The sequence below is a fragment of the Propithecus coquereli genome, unplaced genomic scaffold, assembly GCF_000956105.1.
Source record: "Propithecus coquereli isolate 6110/MARCELLA unplaced genomic scaffold, Pcoq_1.0 Scaffold118, whole genome shotgun sequence".
Lineage (NCBI taxonomy): Eukaryota > Metazoa > Chordata > Mammalia > Primates > Indriidae > Propithecus > Propithecus coquereli.
This window is the reverse complement of record NW_012135858.1, coordinates 1,980,504-1,998,602: the sequence shown is the minus strand read 5'-3', so window position 1 is coordinate 1,998,602 and position 18,099 is coordinate 1,980,504. Positions and strand designations below refer to the sequence as shown.

At 40.1% G+C, this 18,099-nt stretch overlaps 1 protein-coding gene across 4 annotated transcripts in view; it reads right to left on the bottom strand.

Annotated features, from left to right (window-relative positions):
- The window catches only part of CACNB4 (calcium channel, voltage-dependent, beta 4 subunit), a 266,674-nt gene that overhangs the window by 26,340 nt on the left and 222,235 nt on the right, over nt 1–18,099 (bottom strand). For all 4 annotated transcript variants that reach the window (XM_012659210.1, XM_012659233.1, XM_012659218.1 and 1 more), the window contains 6 exons: nt 14,362–14,492; nt 11,505–11,581; nt 9,947–9,966; nt 9,660–9,740; nt 8,344–8,402; nt 713–822 (listed from right to left, as the gene is read on the bottom strand). In XM_012659210.1, coding sequence (XP_012514664.1) covers nt 713–822; nt 8,344–8,402; nt 9,660–9,740; nt 9,947–9,966; nt 11,505–11,581; nt 14,362–14,492 — 478 coding nt within the window. The remainder of the gene's footprint in view (nt 1–712; nt 823–8,343; nt 8,403–9,659; nt 9,741–9,946; nt 9,967–11,504; nt 11,582–14,361; nt 14,493–18,099) is intronic.

The window sequence follows — 18,099 nt, the reverse complement described above, 5'->3', positions numbered from 1 at the left end:
GGCAATTGTGGAGACCACTGGCAGGATTTCCAGATGAACAATGTGATTGACCAACAGCATGAACTCACTCCTGTGCATCGGGATTCCTCCTCCCAGCCTGGCTGTCCCATGCCTTGATGGAGCTAATCACTTACAGCCTTTTATTCTTTTCCATCATGGTGAATTTTAGGATGCTTTCTGACTGGTAGCCTGAAAAGACATGTTTAAACTGTCTGCACGTTATTAATGGTGGTTTCCATTTCTACTTAACCACATGACTATTCTGCATACCACTAGCTAGTCACAGAAGCAATACTAAGAACACCGTTGTCTGATTTTTCTTCTAAAGGTCTGAGAAGGCTGAATATCTCATTTCCTTTCATGTCAGCTGTGACTCAGTTATGACAGATATCATTAGCCTCATTGAGAAGCTCAGGCAAAGCGGAGATGAGTGGTTTCCCCTGGTTAGGCAGCAAAAGTCTAGGAGAGCCCGTTGAGGATTCTTCCCACCAGACTACTAATTAGCTAATTGCCTAAAGCTGAGAGAGAGCAGGCTCCAGCTGCTGCAAGACTCTGCTTCCTTGTTGTCCATGTCTGGCATTGTCTTTAGGTATTGATCAGTGCTTCCCCATTCAGAATAGGGAGCAAATTGGAAAAGACATTCACGAACGCACCATGTGTCATCCCGGTCTGTAATCACAGCTTGGAGAAGTACCACATTTGAACATCTTACCTAAGCTGGACCGGGTGTTCGAACGTTCAATTATTGCTCTCTTGCTGGGATTATTTAGGACAGACCTCTTAGCAAGAGAAATGTCAGCTGTCACTCTTGTTATTGATATCCTATGAATAGGAACACAGAACAGAACAAGCCAGTAAAAATGTTATGGGGCTCTCCAAGTGATTTATAACCACAGTACTTAATAACCAATTTACATACTACAGTGGAACCACAGTATAATAAACATCGGCCACAAGTATTTTAAACAAGTTTTGGCTAATATCGAAATACAAGCAGAGCAGAATGGAGGACAGTTTTAGCTATTTAACAAAAAAAAACTACTCCAGTGAAAATGCTCTTCCTCCATTATGGCCTGACTTACTGAATTCCCTTTATAACGCACACCATACCAGGAAAGAATCAAAACATATAGGTAAACCACGCTCTTTCTAGGAAGCAGCAATACAATTTCCCCACAATTCACAGTTGATTCGCTCTTGAACAAGACCTTCAGGAACTACCAATGCTTTGCCCTGGCATTTCAATGCTGCTGGCCAAAGGGGGAAACCTCATCAAAGACAACCAACCAGTTGGTGGCTAAGTTGCATTTCTTGTACTCAATAATTAATTCATGATACATGAGCCATTTCCCCACAGGCCCAAAGGGATGCTTCATTTGTAACCATGCGAAAAATGTGGTTTCTTTTCTGCAGGCACAGGATTCTTCAGCACATCTGCATATGACTTTGAATGCATATGGTGGGCAGTCATAAGACACTTAGTTGAGGGCAATGTGAGTATCGTGCCAGGATTTTAACAAGTTAGAAAGTATCCTGCAGACGTATAAGAGAAGAATAAAGTGAAGACACTGCAAATAAGTGGGGAAGAGTGTCTATTTGCATATGATTTATCAAATGAGAACATCTGGAACTTACAATTTTAAAATTCTTTATTTTAAACTGAGATGGCTCAACTTCCCATTATTATCTGTCTGTAGAATTCCAACTTTGCCTCTCTAATCCAGTTACTGCCACCAAGGGGCTTTCTCTATCCTTATCTGCACAACTTGGCAGAGTTCCCAGAAAGGAGACAAGAAAAGTAGCACCCCTTCCCTTTTATACTCAGTGCACCCATTCTCCTCCATTTCCAAACTCCTTTGGGATTGGAGTAGGCAACAGGAAAGAGTCATTAACGATTACTGATTTGTACATCATCTCACACTTGTTTTTGGACAACACTGTCAACACTGTCAGGCAACTCTTTACTGACTTTAGTGACCCAAAGCCCTGGGGAGAATTTTAAATAGTTCTTTTCACAGATGGTTGGAAATTACTTCTTTGAAACAACAGGCTGTGCAAAAGTTCTGGTGCCATTTTAAGGCAAAGCATTGCTTGTCTGTATCACTGTATTTATAAACTGTAGGTGGTCAGGAAGTTTTAAATACTTAAACTTTCAAAACTTTTAGGCACTAATAATTGCTTGATGCATCTTCAAACAGTCTTCTGTAGAAACCATGGGTTTTGCAGAAACACCTCAGGGACCATTCTGAGCACTAAAGGGAGGCAGAGTTAGTGGGGCTCCAGCTTTGCCCCCCTCAATGCCAGGCAGACACCTCTGCATTTCTGTTTTCTACATTGGAGCTTTAGATCTGATTTCATTGTAAAAAGTTGTTCAACTGCTAAAAAACATTGGAAAACACTGGTGTAAAAACTTCATTTCACCAAGAAGTTGGTGAGACACAAAGAAGAAGCTGCACGTGGTTAGTTAGTCACAAGCTAAGCAGTTCCAAACCAGGCCCCAGCTCCAAGTCTGTGCTCAGTCACCTGACTCCATAATTCTCTTTCAGTTCCGCTTTCTTCTCCAGCGACCCCGAATCTCCAGATATGAGCCAAGTCGGCAAGCACAGATGCACAGTCAGTCTTAGCCTTGCTCTGAGATGGTCAGGACTTAGGTCAGGTTGAGGCTGGGTGAAGCCCACAGCTGAGTCTCCATTACTCAGTTGGCCACTGCAGCTAGGAGGCATGAAATCTCATTGGCAGCTCCTTTTCTTTACAGAATAAAATTTTCATGTTTATTTTCGTGTTTCTGGGTTCCTTGCTTGTTTGTTTTAAGAATGGAGCTGCCGGACTGAAATATAGAGTCATGTTCCAGAGCAGTCCAAACACAGGAGATGAGTGGGTAGGTTTAGGGACAGAATTCAACTTGCTCGAATAATGATTTTTGCAGGGTCCAAAGATTCTTTTCTGCTTAAGTGAAAATCATATTTTTTTAGTTTTGCACAAGCAAGTGACCTTTGGTTCTTAAAATATGAAGGGAGTATCAACAGAGGCACCCTCTTATTTTTTTCTGAGTTTTAAAAGCACTTTTACAGAGCAATTTTCAAACACAACTAAAGTTTAACAAAATATAGAAAACAAGTATTTAATGTATTTCAAAAATACAGGAAAAGGTGTGGACAATAAAGTGTTCTTTTTTATATTTTATTGCTAATAAAAATACAAGTTAATTTTTTAATACAAGTTATTTGTTAATAAAATTACACACACATAACATAGAGCTCAGGAGAAGGGAGATATAGCTCTAGAAACCCTTCAGTAAGACAAAATAGGAATTTCTCTTTTCTATGCAAAGATGATTACTATTATCAAAAACAGACACCCCAAATTCTTTTTTTATAAAAGATTCCCTAGGAAAGTAAGTATATTCACAATTGAATGCTGTCTAGCTTATATACATTTTTTTTTTTTTTTACTTAAAGTGGTATCCTCTTTCTACTTCTTTTCTTGCTATACTCAGACCAACAATTGTCTTTCACCACTCCTGTGCATCCTGTTTGATATACATCTCTAAAAAATTCCCTTGGAAACCTTTCTGTGACAAGTGTTAGTAGTTACTGGCCAGTTGGTAAAAGACTAATAGGAGTTCAGCAGATTGGATGTAGCAGTCAGTGTCCCTGAAAACTAGCAAAAACCATTCCCTAAAACCAGTAAATCTGAACCCCAACTGTTGCTTATTTCTACTTGGAATTCATCACAACTGCTGCAATCCATCAGGAGCTATGAGTATTAGTTTTTTATGCTATTTCTGTGGAAAGATATTATTTTCAGTTATAATACATTCATTCAAAATTAATTGGCATTTCCATGTGCTAACATCACAGCTATAAGATCCTTCTGTACTTTATCCTTGCTACATCTAATATGCAGCCTAGTTAGTATAGTAACTTTTTTAAAACTTCTAGTATTAAGAGAGAAAAGTGTTCCAAAGAACAGAAAAGTGCACTGTCAGGAGAATGGGAATGAAAGGCACAGAAGAACTGAGTATTTTCCTGGATCTTTCTCTTGGTAGTTGCATGGCCATGGACAAGTCATTCCATCTTTTTAGAGTCAGCATCCTAATCTGTAAAATGGCAACTGTGGCTTTGTCATAACTATCTCATGGGATTTTCATTAGGAGCAAATAAGGCAATATATAAAAGTGTTTTCTGAAATAATTATTCGTAATGTCCTATGTTGACAGGCACATATATAACGAACACAAGGCAAACTATTATTATTGGAGATGTGAAGACTTGAAGGAGATAGCTTCCTTATATCCTATCCACAAAAGTTTAGCAGTCTACCATGAACTCTCCCATTCCCAGAGTCCGTGAAATGTGGGAGGAAGAATTAGGTCAGACATATTGGAATCAAACCTACTAATTTAAATATCCAAGTTTGACATTAAAGTGTTTAATTATCACTAGTGTTTGAGTACACATTCATGAACCTGCAGTTGAATAGAAAATGGCAGGAGTTTATAGGAGAATAATATTGATTATGAAATAATCAAGTCACTGCTCTTTTTCCACTTGGTGACTGCAATTACAAATTGTTTTCATTCTTACACAGCTTGGCTGCTTTATGATAGCATCAATTGTTTCCATTTCCTTTTAAAAATAAATACTATCTCTTTGTGTTATATTAGTCCCTAAGTTGTATTCTTAGCTTCTTTTCTTTCAAATTCTTTCTCAAACTCTTTTTTTTTTCCTTTACATGTTCCCTGGCTAATAGCTTCCTTTAGCTTAATATCCTATCTCTGCGTAGGTTACATGATGTTCATCTAGGATTTTTGAGCACAGCCATGTCAGTCACAAAGTATCCAATAAACTCCATAGAGCTGATTTGATCCAGTTGTCAAAAAGCCTAAAGTAACAACTTTTTTGGGATTTGAAATGGTTAGAATAGGTCAACAAACTGCAGTTGGTTTGACTGCTTGCTGTCCAGCCTCTGAATGGCAGATTCAATCAGCTGAACAAACCTCATCTGAAAGGATGATTCCCCAGTGAATGTCTGTGGTGTGAAATGAAGAGAGAAGCTCTGAGCCCACTGTACATCTGCTGTGTCCAGGCTAGGCCAGTGCTTGTGGGTTCACTTAGTTTGTGGTCTGTGCACAGGAATGATCACTGCATGTGGATACTCACACACACAAAGGGCCCTCAGGAACTGTTTAGTGTCGTGCTTTTCATTTTTCTTACATATATTACAGTTAGTAATGCATGTTAAATTTTATAATAATAAGTAGTTCTAAACTGACTCAAGTCATTTCTTAGGTATCAAAACAACCCCAAGTTTATGATTCTGTAGGAGTCAAGCTGTTGGACTTTAATCCAATTTGTTGAATTATTTTCTAACCAAGATCTGAAAAGTAGTATTGAAGAAGAAAGCCTCTTATAGCCAATGGATCCCTTCTTTACACTTTCTGGAAAATAATAGGACTTTCTCCTGATTATTTTCTCTAACCTACAGTAATCACAGCCAACGAAACACAGAGTGGGTTTCCATTAGAACATATTGTTTATGTTGTATCACTGTGCTAAAGCCTTCCGCGTTCTCTTGGCTGGTTTCAATTAAAGACTATTTGTTGTTTTCTCTCCTCTTATTAATTGGTAGAACATAATGCAGCAGATTGTCATAGCTCAAACATAAGGATATTCCCCATGCAGAAGACACGTCAGAGTCAGTGTGAAGCTACCAGCGAACTTCCTCTTCGTTATCAAAGTCACCATATATACTCTACCAATGAACTCATTACTGTTTTTCTGCTGCATGGCCTCTTAATATTTGAAAGCAAGTCTACTCTCACCCTCACCTTTAATATCTATCTTTCTCCAACTCTGTCATACATCAGATCTCTCCAGGGCGCTAAGTCTCTGTCTCCAGCTATTACTTTTGCTGCTGATGAATTCTTCCTCCAGACCTTCTGCTGTGTCATCAGATCCTATGAGCACTTGGCATTAAAATTTTCATCCTACTTCTATTAAAACCAACTTCGATAGTACGCATACAGTAATCGATGCTGACAATTCTACTTGATTCAAGACAAGTCTCAGCTGTTACAATTAAGTAAATTTCCTCTTTCTGGGCCTCAGGAGTGAGGAAGAATATCAGATTCTTCATTCTTAAAAGCAGCAATTAAGCCACTCACTTTCTCCTTGCTAAATTGTCAGAAATCTTTTCTTCTTTTCCACAGTTCAAACCTTTGATAACACTGCTGTCTATAAGTATGTTATGTGGGGACCAAAACAATCTAACACAAACTTGGGCCGTGTTATGGGATGAGATTAGTTCAGACTGAGGGCTGTTACAGGGCGGGAGGATGAGGCACTGATCAAAACTGCCTTAGGTAGAGACACCACAGGTTAAACCGCTGACTCCAAGCATAGCTGAAGGCGCTGTGCACGTGCAAACACGGATACAGAAGACCGGGCCATGCGTGTTGGCTGCCCTCAATCCACAGAGAGCTGCATGAGGGTAAGGGTTCTGGTCCAGACCATCAGAAGGCAGGACCAAGACCAGTACTGTTTAAGTTAAACAGTCAGAGTTCAGTTGTTCCTTTGCAATGCTTTTTTAGGAAGTGAATTCCCGATAGCCAGAGGTTTTCAAACAAAAGCAGGTCGTTTGATTGTGGTTGTTGCAGAAGAGAGATGAGACTAAAAGAACTTCGACATTTCCTTCCAACTCCAATAGTATTCAGTACTTTCCACTTGTTTTCTTTGAATCTACTTCATTCTATGCCTATCTTCTTTTAAAAAAGAGCGGAATGGGATAAACACATGCCTTTCCCATTAAGCCCTTTATGTCCACTAGATGAATGCGGCAGAGACTGTTATTGGTTCAAAGAAATCTATCTCCTCTTCCTCCTGGGTAGTTAACTAGACTGTATTTCTCAGCCTCCTTTCCAATTAGGTATGTCAACGTGACCAAGTTCTACCAGTGAAACATGAGAAATGATGTGCACCGCTTCCGGCCCGGCAGTTCCTTTCCCTGACCAGCTCACTGGAGAGATCACCCACCACCCCTCCACCCCCTCCACCCCCTCCACCCCCCAGCGAAGGGCCCCAAGTGCCTGGTGGAATAAACTGTTTGCCCAATCCTCCCCTCCCCCTCTCTACCTCCCTCCCAGTGAAGGAACACCTGCCTCAGAATGTTAAGTCACCAAAACTAAGCGTCCATTGTGGTTAAATCATTATACACCTTCAGGTCTATTTACTAAGGCAGCCTGGCCTATGCTAATGAACTTAAAAGTTCACATAATAGCACAGAAGCATTCTTATTTTTTGAACTAAAATCCCAGTTTATTTTCTTTGTATATAGTCCCCGAAACTAATGAATATTTTTAACACAATTATACAGATGGCTTTTCTTTTGACAAATATGTACAATTTATACTTAAAACATTGTCACGTTTTCTTTTTTCTTAAAATACCAATTTATTAAAATCTACTTGAAGTTTCTTTTTACATTTTTAAATTATTTAGTGTACTGAAGGTGATAAATTGGATGCATTTATCCAACTTTTCGGTATACAACTATTTACATTTTCTATATTTCTGGTATGTTTTCAGGTTTTTTCATGTGATTATTTTTACAAGGACTACACTCTGCATTATGGAAGAGCTCAAAATTGAGGATTGAGTCAACATAGACTTTTACTTTTTCTCTGAAAAACACGAACTCTCTCTAGACATTTTTCACAAAGCTTAATTGATAAAATTATCCGATGGCTAAAGACTGAGCCATATTGATGATGAGTCATAGCAAGATATATACAAAATAGATCAAAAAAATAATAAGGGCATTTCTAATAAAATAACCCCGGAACTAAACACCCAGATAAATATTATTTCCTACAAAATAGTCACTCTGGGAGGCTTATGATGAAAACAATTTTCACACACTTCTTTCATGGAAATTCAGTACTTTATACCTTCATATGACATATACACACACACACACACAATTCCCAAATATTACCTAGCTTGACCAGCAAGCCACCATATTCATCAGAAATATTATATATTTTAATCAGTATTTTTTATAAAAATCATTTTGGTATGAATTCACTAATAAATGAGAAAATAAAGACACATACATTTGAATAAAACAAATGGCTTATTTCCTTCTCAAGGTCCTTTTTCCCTTGGGATTCAATGCTATACTTCATATTTTCAGAGTTCTTTCATTATATTCTTCCCAAGAATACTGAGTTAACTTTTAATTAGAGAACTTCTGCAATCTCTGGAAACATAGATCCACAAATCAATTTATCATACATGTTTGGTTAAAGGAAAATAAAAACACAAAAACATCTATATGTCTCACCTCCCATCAAACCTGTGCTTCAGGAAATCAAAGAGGGCTTTCTGCATCATGTCTGTTACCTTTGCAGAGGTGAGAAAAAAAGAATGAGGCAAACACACGCAGAGAGAGAGAAGTCAAAAGAGAGGTGGGAGGGAAGGGCTCTAGGAATGACCTTATCACAGGCAGTCGGCTCCTACGGGGAGGTTAGCGTGGAAGGTGTTTTTCATGCGTAACCCTGTGCAATTGCTAATTTTCCCCCTTGGTTTTTTTCCCTCTCTTCCCTCTTCCCACTGCTGTCAGGAGAAAACAGGCTGGCTTTGTACACAGTTGCTAGCCATCCTTGGCACGCCTGAGCTATGCTTGCCTCCAGCGAGGAGCAGCTAGAGGCCAGAGGCCAGCCCTGGGCTTTAGCTGTCCTGCTTGTCTATGCATGTTGGGGGAAATTCTCCATGCCCAGGGCTGGGTTTTTCTAGACCACTCTCCTGCTCATCTCCCTGACATTTCCAACTCAGAGAAAGAAAGAAAGAGAGAGAGAGAGAAAGAGAGGGAGAGAGGGAGACAGAAAGAGAGAGGATTCTTAGATCTGCCTCAAAGAGATTCATTAATTCATTCAACAAATGTGTACTGAGTGCCTACTATGTGCCAGACATTGTCCTAGCTCAGTGGGAATGGTGCCCTGGAGGTTGCCCACCTTGATTTTGATGTCACATCTCCCTGTTTTTATCCATGCTAGCACAAAGTCAAATGGCAACGTCCGAAATGTAGTATATCTAAGTCACTACTCTTTTCCTGGTTATACAATATTGCTTCATTAATCTCCAAAGTTCACTAATGTTTTTAGTGGCTTTTTTCCTATGTGTCCCTTAAAATAAATAAGCAGAGAAACATGTGACGGAATATGCCATCACCTTGAGCACCCAGCAGGGTGAGATTTGTTGGTACTTTGAGGGGTGAGGTTTGCTAGAAGATTGTTTATATGTTCCCCTGTGCTTTTCATTCTCTGTTATTTCTAATAATAACGGGAATGGTCAAAACAGATAAAGTCCTTTTCTTTGAATTTAATGCAGAGCAAATCTTTGATCAGAATTCCCCCTTGTAAACACTGTGAGGGAGTTATTTCTACGCAAGGTAATACGTAACCGATGAGAAGCGTGCAAGAGAGGAAGGAGAGGGCAAAGGGCCACCGGAGTCCCACACTGCACCACCCGCCTTCACATCCTGAGAGCTGGCTGCCATCAGTACCGATATGTCAACAGACCCTGGAGGAGCAAGCGCCAAAACGACTGTCTCCTGGGTTCTCGATCAAGAACGAAAGAGTTAACAGATGATATTTGTACCTCATAACCTTTCAGTGACGGCCCCACTAACACCACCGGGCGCATGGATGGCACAACATCATAAGGAGGAATGTGCTCCGTCTGAAAGAGATGATTTGACACGCATGACAAGGTGAGGCCGAGCGCCCCTCAACAGCCACAACATTCATAATTCTCAGGGCACCACAGGTCCCCACCGAGGAGGCTCATCCCTTATGTTGCAGCCATTTGGGTTACTGGCATGGAGCACTGCAGGCATGTATGCATAGGAACGTGAACAGTAGATTTAAAAAGGAAACACAACTTACCACTTTTTGCTTCTGTTTTGCTAAAAGACAACAATGAGAGCCATATCAAAATATGTAGTCTCTGTAAATGACAGTATCCTGAGTTTAAAAGATGGAAGAACGTACCCATTTGTCCCTGTAATTATCTTTATCACTTCCCTACCACCCACTCTGTAGAGCTCTGCTCTATTGTTTCATTCTAGACATGTCAATTTTGAGGACATACGGAAAACAGACAACTTCCTTCCTCTATGAATGACCTTATATCCTGATTTTGTGCTGGGTGGGGGTGGTAGACAGCAGTTCGTACCAACATTGGAAGTTCCGTGCCAGACCTTAACCATGGGTTGTCCCCGTGCTGGACACAGCACAGTGTGGCTGGGAACAAGTTGGACAAATATAATTTGATAAAAGGAAACAGAATAACAATTTGGGGGAACAAATGACTGTCATCTCAACCACTAGTTATTTTTGTATATGTAACTTTGGTGAACCATGAGATAATTTTGCAGTCCCTTAGGTGTTTTTGCCCATTTTCTAAAACATTGACCCATTTTTTTGCTACTATGTTGCTTTCAAATTTCAAATAAACTTATAACCAGTGATTCCTGTTCTTTCCTGTTTGTAACAGCAAAGAACTGCAGTGTCCTGAGTGTCCAACAAATGGGAATGAGGCAAAATATACTCAATATCTGATTTAAAGTGGCTTTGCGGCCATCCCAGCAGGCCCAGCTGTCTGGGGGCAACTCAGAGACCTAGTTTGGTCCAGTGCCCTGAGATCAGGAAGGATTCGCATAAACAGTGACTCGGATGCTTAGAATTGTTTCAGCGCCAATCCTGTTTCCTGCAGTTGTGGGAGGCCAGAATGGAGCCTTGGACTTGCCATTCAGAAGTGGCAATGGAATTGGAATTGAAGTCAGGACACTGGATGCCGTAATGCAGCAGCAGTTCTGGACCAGAATGAAATTAGCCTACAGGAGTCTGGGAATGAGGTGGGAGAAAATTCCTGCGTGAATACCTCCATAATTTCCAAATGCACCACAAGTCCCGATTAGGCCACCACTGTCCCTTCATGACCATTAATTCCAGGACCCAGTTGTCTGCTGTTTAGGTACTAACGAGGCCATACCTCATCCAGGCCCTGCCTCATTCTCTGTTTCAACCCTCCCAGCCTCCATTGCCCAAAACATCCTAAAGTTTCACATGGAGACTGAAACAGCATTTTCTTGAGAATCTAACACTTTTTTGTCTTTTTTATAGGCCCTCACCATCTTAAAGTCTGCTGGGTTCTTGGGTAGAATAATAAACTTGTTGCAGATTGATTTATACAATGGACACTTACTGACTCTGGGGGGTAAATAAGATTTTTCAAAATTCTATTATAATGATCTGAATTTTTAGTATCATTAGAATGCTTTAATCAAATCAAATTACCATAGAAAGCAAATAAGCAATGAAATATTAAACAGAAAAACCTTTAAATCAAGCCTTTAAATCATTTCCAAATTAGTAGAAATACTTGCATGTGTGTTCAAAAAGGAATACATTCCATTAAAAAGAGTTTAACTAAAATCCTCACCTGTTGATGTGGGAGTTGCTCGAAATGTCCCCGATACCATTTCTCCAAGACTTGAAGAAGAATTTCCACTTGATTTCCTAGGATATAGAAAAGGAACTTAAGACTCACTCCCCAGGTTCTTTGAAAATAGAACTTGAAAGTACAAAGTTTTCTTTGGCCTTAATCCTACTAAATAATTCAAAACACACCAAATCCTGCTACAGAGAAGAACTTCAAGAATCTGTCTGTCCAAATGTTTTCTTTGACCTCATTTCTCAGAAAAAGTGGGGAACTAACTGGGACCCGGAAATATTTTGCAAAATTATCTCTTCTAGTTTTTCAGTGCAGAAATTAGGCAAAGGAATCACTGGCAGGAATGTTCTTGTGAACTGCCTGCTCACTAACACCAGTCACCAACGTGCCAGTCAGATGTTGAGCACAGCTCAAAACAAACAGGAAGACCTGGAGAAACCATTGCTTCTTATAAACGATTATGTGGGAGTTTGAGTTAAGAACTAACCACAAGGAATTGGTCACAAGTGATTTTATTTGTGACCCAGAATGGAAGATCATAGACATTGGTCTCCTCAGGTGTGCTTTGGAAGTTTCCCTGGAGCCCAAAGAGGCCATCGAGGTGCCACCTTTCTACTTCTCTTGAGTCCCTCCCTTTTAGTGTTCAAGGGTATGATCCCTATAGTCAGAAAAATCTGATTTCCCATCCAAGCCCTGCCACTTACTAGTTGTGCGACATCACATCTTTGAATCTCAGTTTCCCCAGCTATAGAAGGAGATGCTGTACCTCACAGGGTTGGTATAAAGATAAAATCATGTCTGTGAGCTCTGGGCTTTACTATTGCACCTGCCACAAAGTAAGCTTTTACTTCAGAAGTATAACCAGTCATGCAATGCTTAATGAAGGAAATGTGTCATTAGGTGATTTCGTCATTATGGGAATATCCGAGTCTACTTGCACAAGCCTACATGGTACAGCCTACTACACACCTAGGCTATGAGGTAGAGCCTATTGCTCCCGGGCTAGAGACCTGTTCAGCATGTTACTGAACACTGTAGGCAATTGTAACACAATGGTAAGTACTTGTATATCTAAATATATCTAAATATAGAAAAGGTACAGTAAAAATACAGTATTATAAACTCATGGGACCATTGTCATATATGCAGTCTGTCATTGACCAAAATGTCATCATGTAGCACATGACTGTAATAGTATTATGGAATAATTATAACAATCACAATAAAACTCTGGAAGAGATGATAATTCAATTATTATTTTATTCAACAAATATTGATTTTGCATCCCTGTTCTGGAAGCTAGGAATATAACAGTGGCAGGACAGGCGTAGGAGGAGACAAAATCCCTTTCCTTATTGAGTCATATTCCAGTGGGAGATGTCATTACAGGCTGAGCATTCCTTATCCAAAATGCTTGGGAGCAGAAGTGTTTCTGGTTCTGGATTTTTTCAGATTTTGAAATATTTACATTATATATTGAAATATTTACATTATATACTTACCAGCTGAGCATCCCTAATTTAAAAATCTGAAATCCAAAATGCTCCAATGAGTATTTCCTTTTGGAGCATTTTGGATTTTGGATTTTTGGATTATAGATGCTTGAACTGTACCAAACAAGATAAACAGGTAAATATATTAATATAATATTTCTGAGAGTAATGAGTGCAACAGAGAAAACTAAGTCAGAAAGGATAGGAAGTGCAGGGAAGGAGAGTGGGTACAATTTGAAATACAGTTGGCAGGAAATGGGTCCCTGGAAAGGTGGTATTTAACAAAGATCTAAAGCAGATGAAGGCGTGACCTGGTGAAAATGTGAAGAAAAGGGTTCTAGTAAGAGAACACAGCAAATGCAAACACCCTGAGGCAGGAGTATGTGTTCCCAGTGTGTTTAAGGAGGAGTATGGAAGACAAAAAGTTTAGAGAAGAGGGAACGAGAGGGATTAACAATGAATAATAGTTTAGGCATGTTATATACTAAAAAATACTAATAATTAAAGTGGGGATAACTATACTTTAGTGATCTATTACTGTCAAAGAGGTTCCCATTACGACAAAAGCAAAAGGGCCTCTAAAGAACAGGGGAGGTTTTGAAAGAGAAAAGGGTCCAGCAGAAAACGGAGGCTGAGGGACAAGAGAAGAGCTGCTTCTATTTCAGGGCTTTCAAAAAATCTTAGCACATATCAAATCCGTGCTCCAGGGCAAGCTGTAACACAGTATATGGGGGCCCAGCATGACACGGATTTCTCTTCTCTCCAGCTGTGCTTGTGTTCCTCGGGCCTTTAAATACCTGCACTGTCAGATCTACGTGGCTTAGATCTACTCCATCTGTTCACTAGAGGCTGATGCATCTGAAGCTGGACAGTATCTTCACCCCAATGCCAGGAGATGGTTGATGCTACAAAAAGCCAGGGAGAAGGTGCTACTAGTGCCGGGACCCGCATACGCCATCACATTCTGTGCTCTCTCGAGGAACGCTCTGAAAGTGAACCACGAGGAGCCAGAGTGCCGAGTCAAGGCAGTTCCCACTCACTCCACTGAGAAAGGATGTCCTAGGTGACCCGCACAGAGGAAAGCCTGAGTTCCAAGGAGGGCCTGCTGAGGCGACAGGACACGGTCTCCACTGCGGAATGCACGTGGATTCCCGTGGAGCTGGGCTTCGGCATGCAATGGGGAGAGTGAGCTACCTGAAACCCTTTGCGTCAAATCCAGAAACGCCTCACACACGGAAAAGTATCTTTTACTTTGAACGCGTGTGTTTTTAACCTAATAAGCAAACTTGAAAATATCACCTAATTTTCTTACCCCCACAAAAAATATATACATATAAAGGATGGAACCTTACCCTCCGTGAAAACGTCCTCTTTTTTGTTCTTGCTGAATCCGTATGTTCTCCAGTCTGAGCGGACTCGGAATGAAGCCGATCTCACAGCCCTCTTTCACCAGCCTTCCTATCCACCAATCATTGTTATACTTCTGGAATTCAGAAATGAAACTGCTATCAGTAATTCACTTACCTTCACATTCTATTAACTAATTTCAGGGGACCAGAAGAATCAAACACTGTTTATATGGCATGATATTATACTATATTATATGACATATATAATATATAAACTATAATATATTATACTTTACTACATTATGTATATCTGAGGCAGGTTCATGGACTAACGCAGGGTTCTGCAAACTTTTTCCGTAAAGGCCAAGATAATAAATATTTCAGGCTCTGCAGGCCATATGGTCTCTGTTGCAACTCGTGGAATCTGCTGTCCTTGTGTGAAAGCAGCCACAGATAAATAAGCATATCCATGTTTCAATAAAACTTTCCTTTACAAAAAAAAGGCGGCAGGCCAGGCTCGATCTGTGGGCTGTAGTTTGCCAATCCCTAGACTAATGTCTTGCCCCAGTTTCTGGATTCCTTTGGTCCTTGTCAAGAAGCCCTAGCCAGTCCTTAAGGAATAGATTTTACAAGGATAAATATGCATCAGTGTAACTGAACTTTGGAAAGCAAGACAGGTATGTCTGAGATGAAATATATTCAATAGTCTGTTATTTGTCCAAAACTTTCAGGTAAAAATTCCATGATACTGTCTGTGGTTTACTCTCACCGGGGAAGAGTTGTAATCTTTCAAACATAGGTTTGCAAATTAAGGTCCATCTTACTCTTTGAAGAAAAAGAAGCCTACTCTTGGAAGGTCTGAGCATACTACATATTTCTATGTGGAATTTGGGAAGTAATCCCCACATGGCCTGAAGCCCAAAAGGAACACCAGGATTTCCACGGAAACAAAGTCCCATGACATGTAAACTTGAGACACAAATCCCTGTCACGGCTTCAACCAATGTGGGGCGAGATTCTGTCAATAGGGCTTATGTGATGGGTCAGCAAAATTTCATTTGTAATTATAAATTTGCTGAATCCTACGACAGAAAGCAATTTAGTCCAAGCCACCTGCCTCAGGGAAGGTTTCAATTAGTTCATCTCTAGAAAACAGAGATCAGTCTTATTTTTTAGACTCTCTAGAGACGAGATTCCAAAATCTTCCTTTATTGTCTTTACCAGTTTTAGACAAGATAACTCTCCCTCTTTGATCTAGAACATATATATTTGTAAATATATAGATATTTTAAAAATGTAACAACTACATGTAGTAGGTTTTGCTTAGCTCAGAGAAAAGTGGAATTTATTTATATATGAACATGATGTTGACACATTGTGAAGGAGGAATAGATGATTTCACTGAATCATCACAGCATGAAATTCTGAGTATCTTTGAGTAATTCTGAGTAACAGCCTCACACTCAAAAGAAAAATGATACGGTAGGGATTTGGTCTTTATTATGCACACAACTCCTCCACAAGACATGCATAGCATGTAGTATGAGATTGCACTGAAAGAAAAGTGAATTGGCCTAACATAAAATCTTGAACAATCTAGGTGGTAGTTGTCCCCATCTTCCTGTCTTTTATTTCAGGATAACAGGCCTGTTTATTTTGGAATTAACAAAAGGCAAGAGGACCCTTTTACAATCTTTGGTGTATAGGTCTGGAATTTAAATTTTACTACAGTGGGGACAAAACAGACTATGAGTCATAGTTTCCTAGGGCGTAAGTTATTTCCTAAAATGAAGTTAGCCCATTGGAACATTAATTTGTTAAATGGTACCCAGTGACCTTAAAGGGCTTGCTGAAATGGTTACTGCAACTTCCTACGATGTTTTAACTTAGTTCTAGGAAACAGCTCAAGCTCGGTGAGAATCTGACCCAATGTGAATGAAAGTTCTCTGAGCTACTGGGAAAAAGTCTCTATGTAAATTCAAGAGCTTAACTCTCTTATCATTTGGCTTACGTGACAAGCATAGCTATAGCTTTTCTCTGCATTCAAGCTTTTTTTTATTACTGAGAAAGTACTTAAAATGTGCATAATAGATGGCCTTCTAGGTGAAGGTTGAGAGAAAAGGCTACCACTTGATTACAGAATTGTGTTTATTTGTGTTGATGTTCTGGGAGCTTGTGCCAGCTCTCTGGAAAGGTCACCTTAGTGTTGTTCTACTCCTTCTCATTTTGAGTTCTCTAAAATGATTAGCACTTTCTCTTTCTAAGATGTTTTCTTATCTGATATTTCAAGATCTGAAAACGGTGGCTCTGGTCCACACAGGGATTCCCAGCTCAGTACCACACATCAAAGCGCCAGACCGAAAAGAAAGTCACCGATCAACAAGCACGTAGATCAAAAAGCAACCAGCAGGACAAACGGAGATACTGACAGAATGCAGGAGAGCAATAAAATCCAACAGGGTTGGGATGTTGGTGTGAGTGAGCATACGCATAACATGTGAGAACTTCTTTTACCTTTTAAAGAGCTGCTTCTCCTTGGACACGACAGGTGTTAGCAGCTAATGAATATGGCTTGGCCATTTTTGATGGGAATGGTGAGACAGAACCAACTGAACCATTCAGATGCTGGGGCACATGGTTCAGGTCAAGGGTCCTAGTCTTCTAGGCAAATGTAGACATCCTCACCTTATACGCCATTGAGAAAGTAGAAGCCATCAACCTGATGCTGCCTCAGTTTCCCATCACCAAAGCTCTGAGCTGCCTGTGCCTGCGCCCATCTCCTTCCTGCACATCACAATGAATGAGTGTTCCTCTTTCTAGCAAAGGTCTGATCCTCCACGAGGGGTCTGGATCCCACCCTTCCTGCCTACTCAAAATCTCTGCCCTTTCGCCTATCTCTCCTTGCTCATCAATCACCCCCCACTATCTGTTAACGCCAGCACGTACAGGTGTTCCCGTGGCTCCCATCTTGAAGGAAGACCTCTTTTGACTTCATACTCCCCTTAGTTTACTGCCTAGTCAGCGTCAACCTCCTTGAAAGCCAGTCTCCATGTGCTAAACACACTTCCTAGCTCCCCTTCTCTCCTTATCCCACTTAGTTTGGCCTCCATTTCTACAGTTCCACAGACAATGGTCCCAGGGACCTCCTGGTGCTGATCTGGACCACAGAATGCAGAGTTTCAATGAATGATTTTCAAAACTGATTATATCTTTACCAAGCACATCTCGTCCTGGATTGGGGAGTAAGTAAACGTGATTCAGTGACATTATGTGATATGGTTATGCTGATCACACTCTCTGTCACCTTTATTCTCAGATTTCACTTTACTGTTCCTCCTTTATGCTCTCCTTTCTTTAAGATTGTATTTCCAAGGAGGTAAAAGACCTCTACAGGGAGAACTATGAAACACTGAGGAAGGAAACAGCAAAGGACGTAAACAGGTGGAAAACCATACCATGCTCGTGGGTCGGCAGAATCAACATTGTTAAAATGTCTATACTACCCAAAGTGATCTACAGATTCAATGCAATCTCTATTAAAATACCAACATCATTCTTCACAGATGTAGAGAAATTAATTTTACACTTCATATGGAACCAGAGAAGACCTCACATAGCAAAAACAATTCTAGGCAATAAAAACAAAATGGGAGGTATCAATTTACCAGACTTCAAACTTTATTATAAGGCTGTAGTAATCAAAACAGCTTGGTACTGGCACAAAAATAGAGCCATTGACCA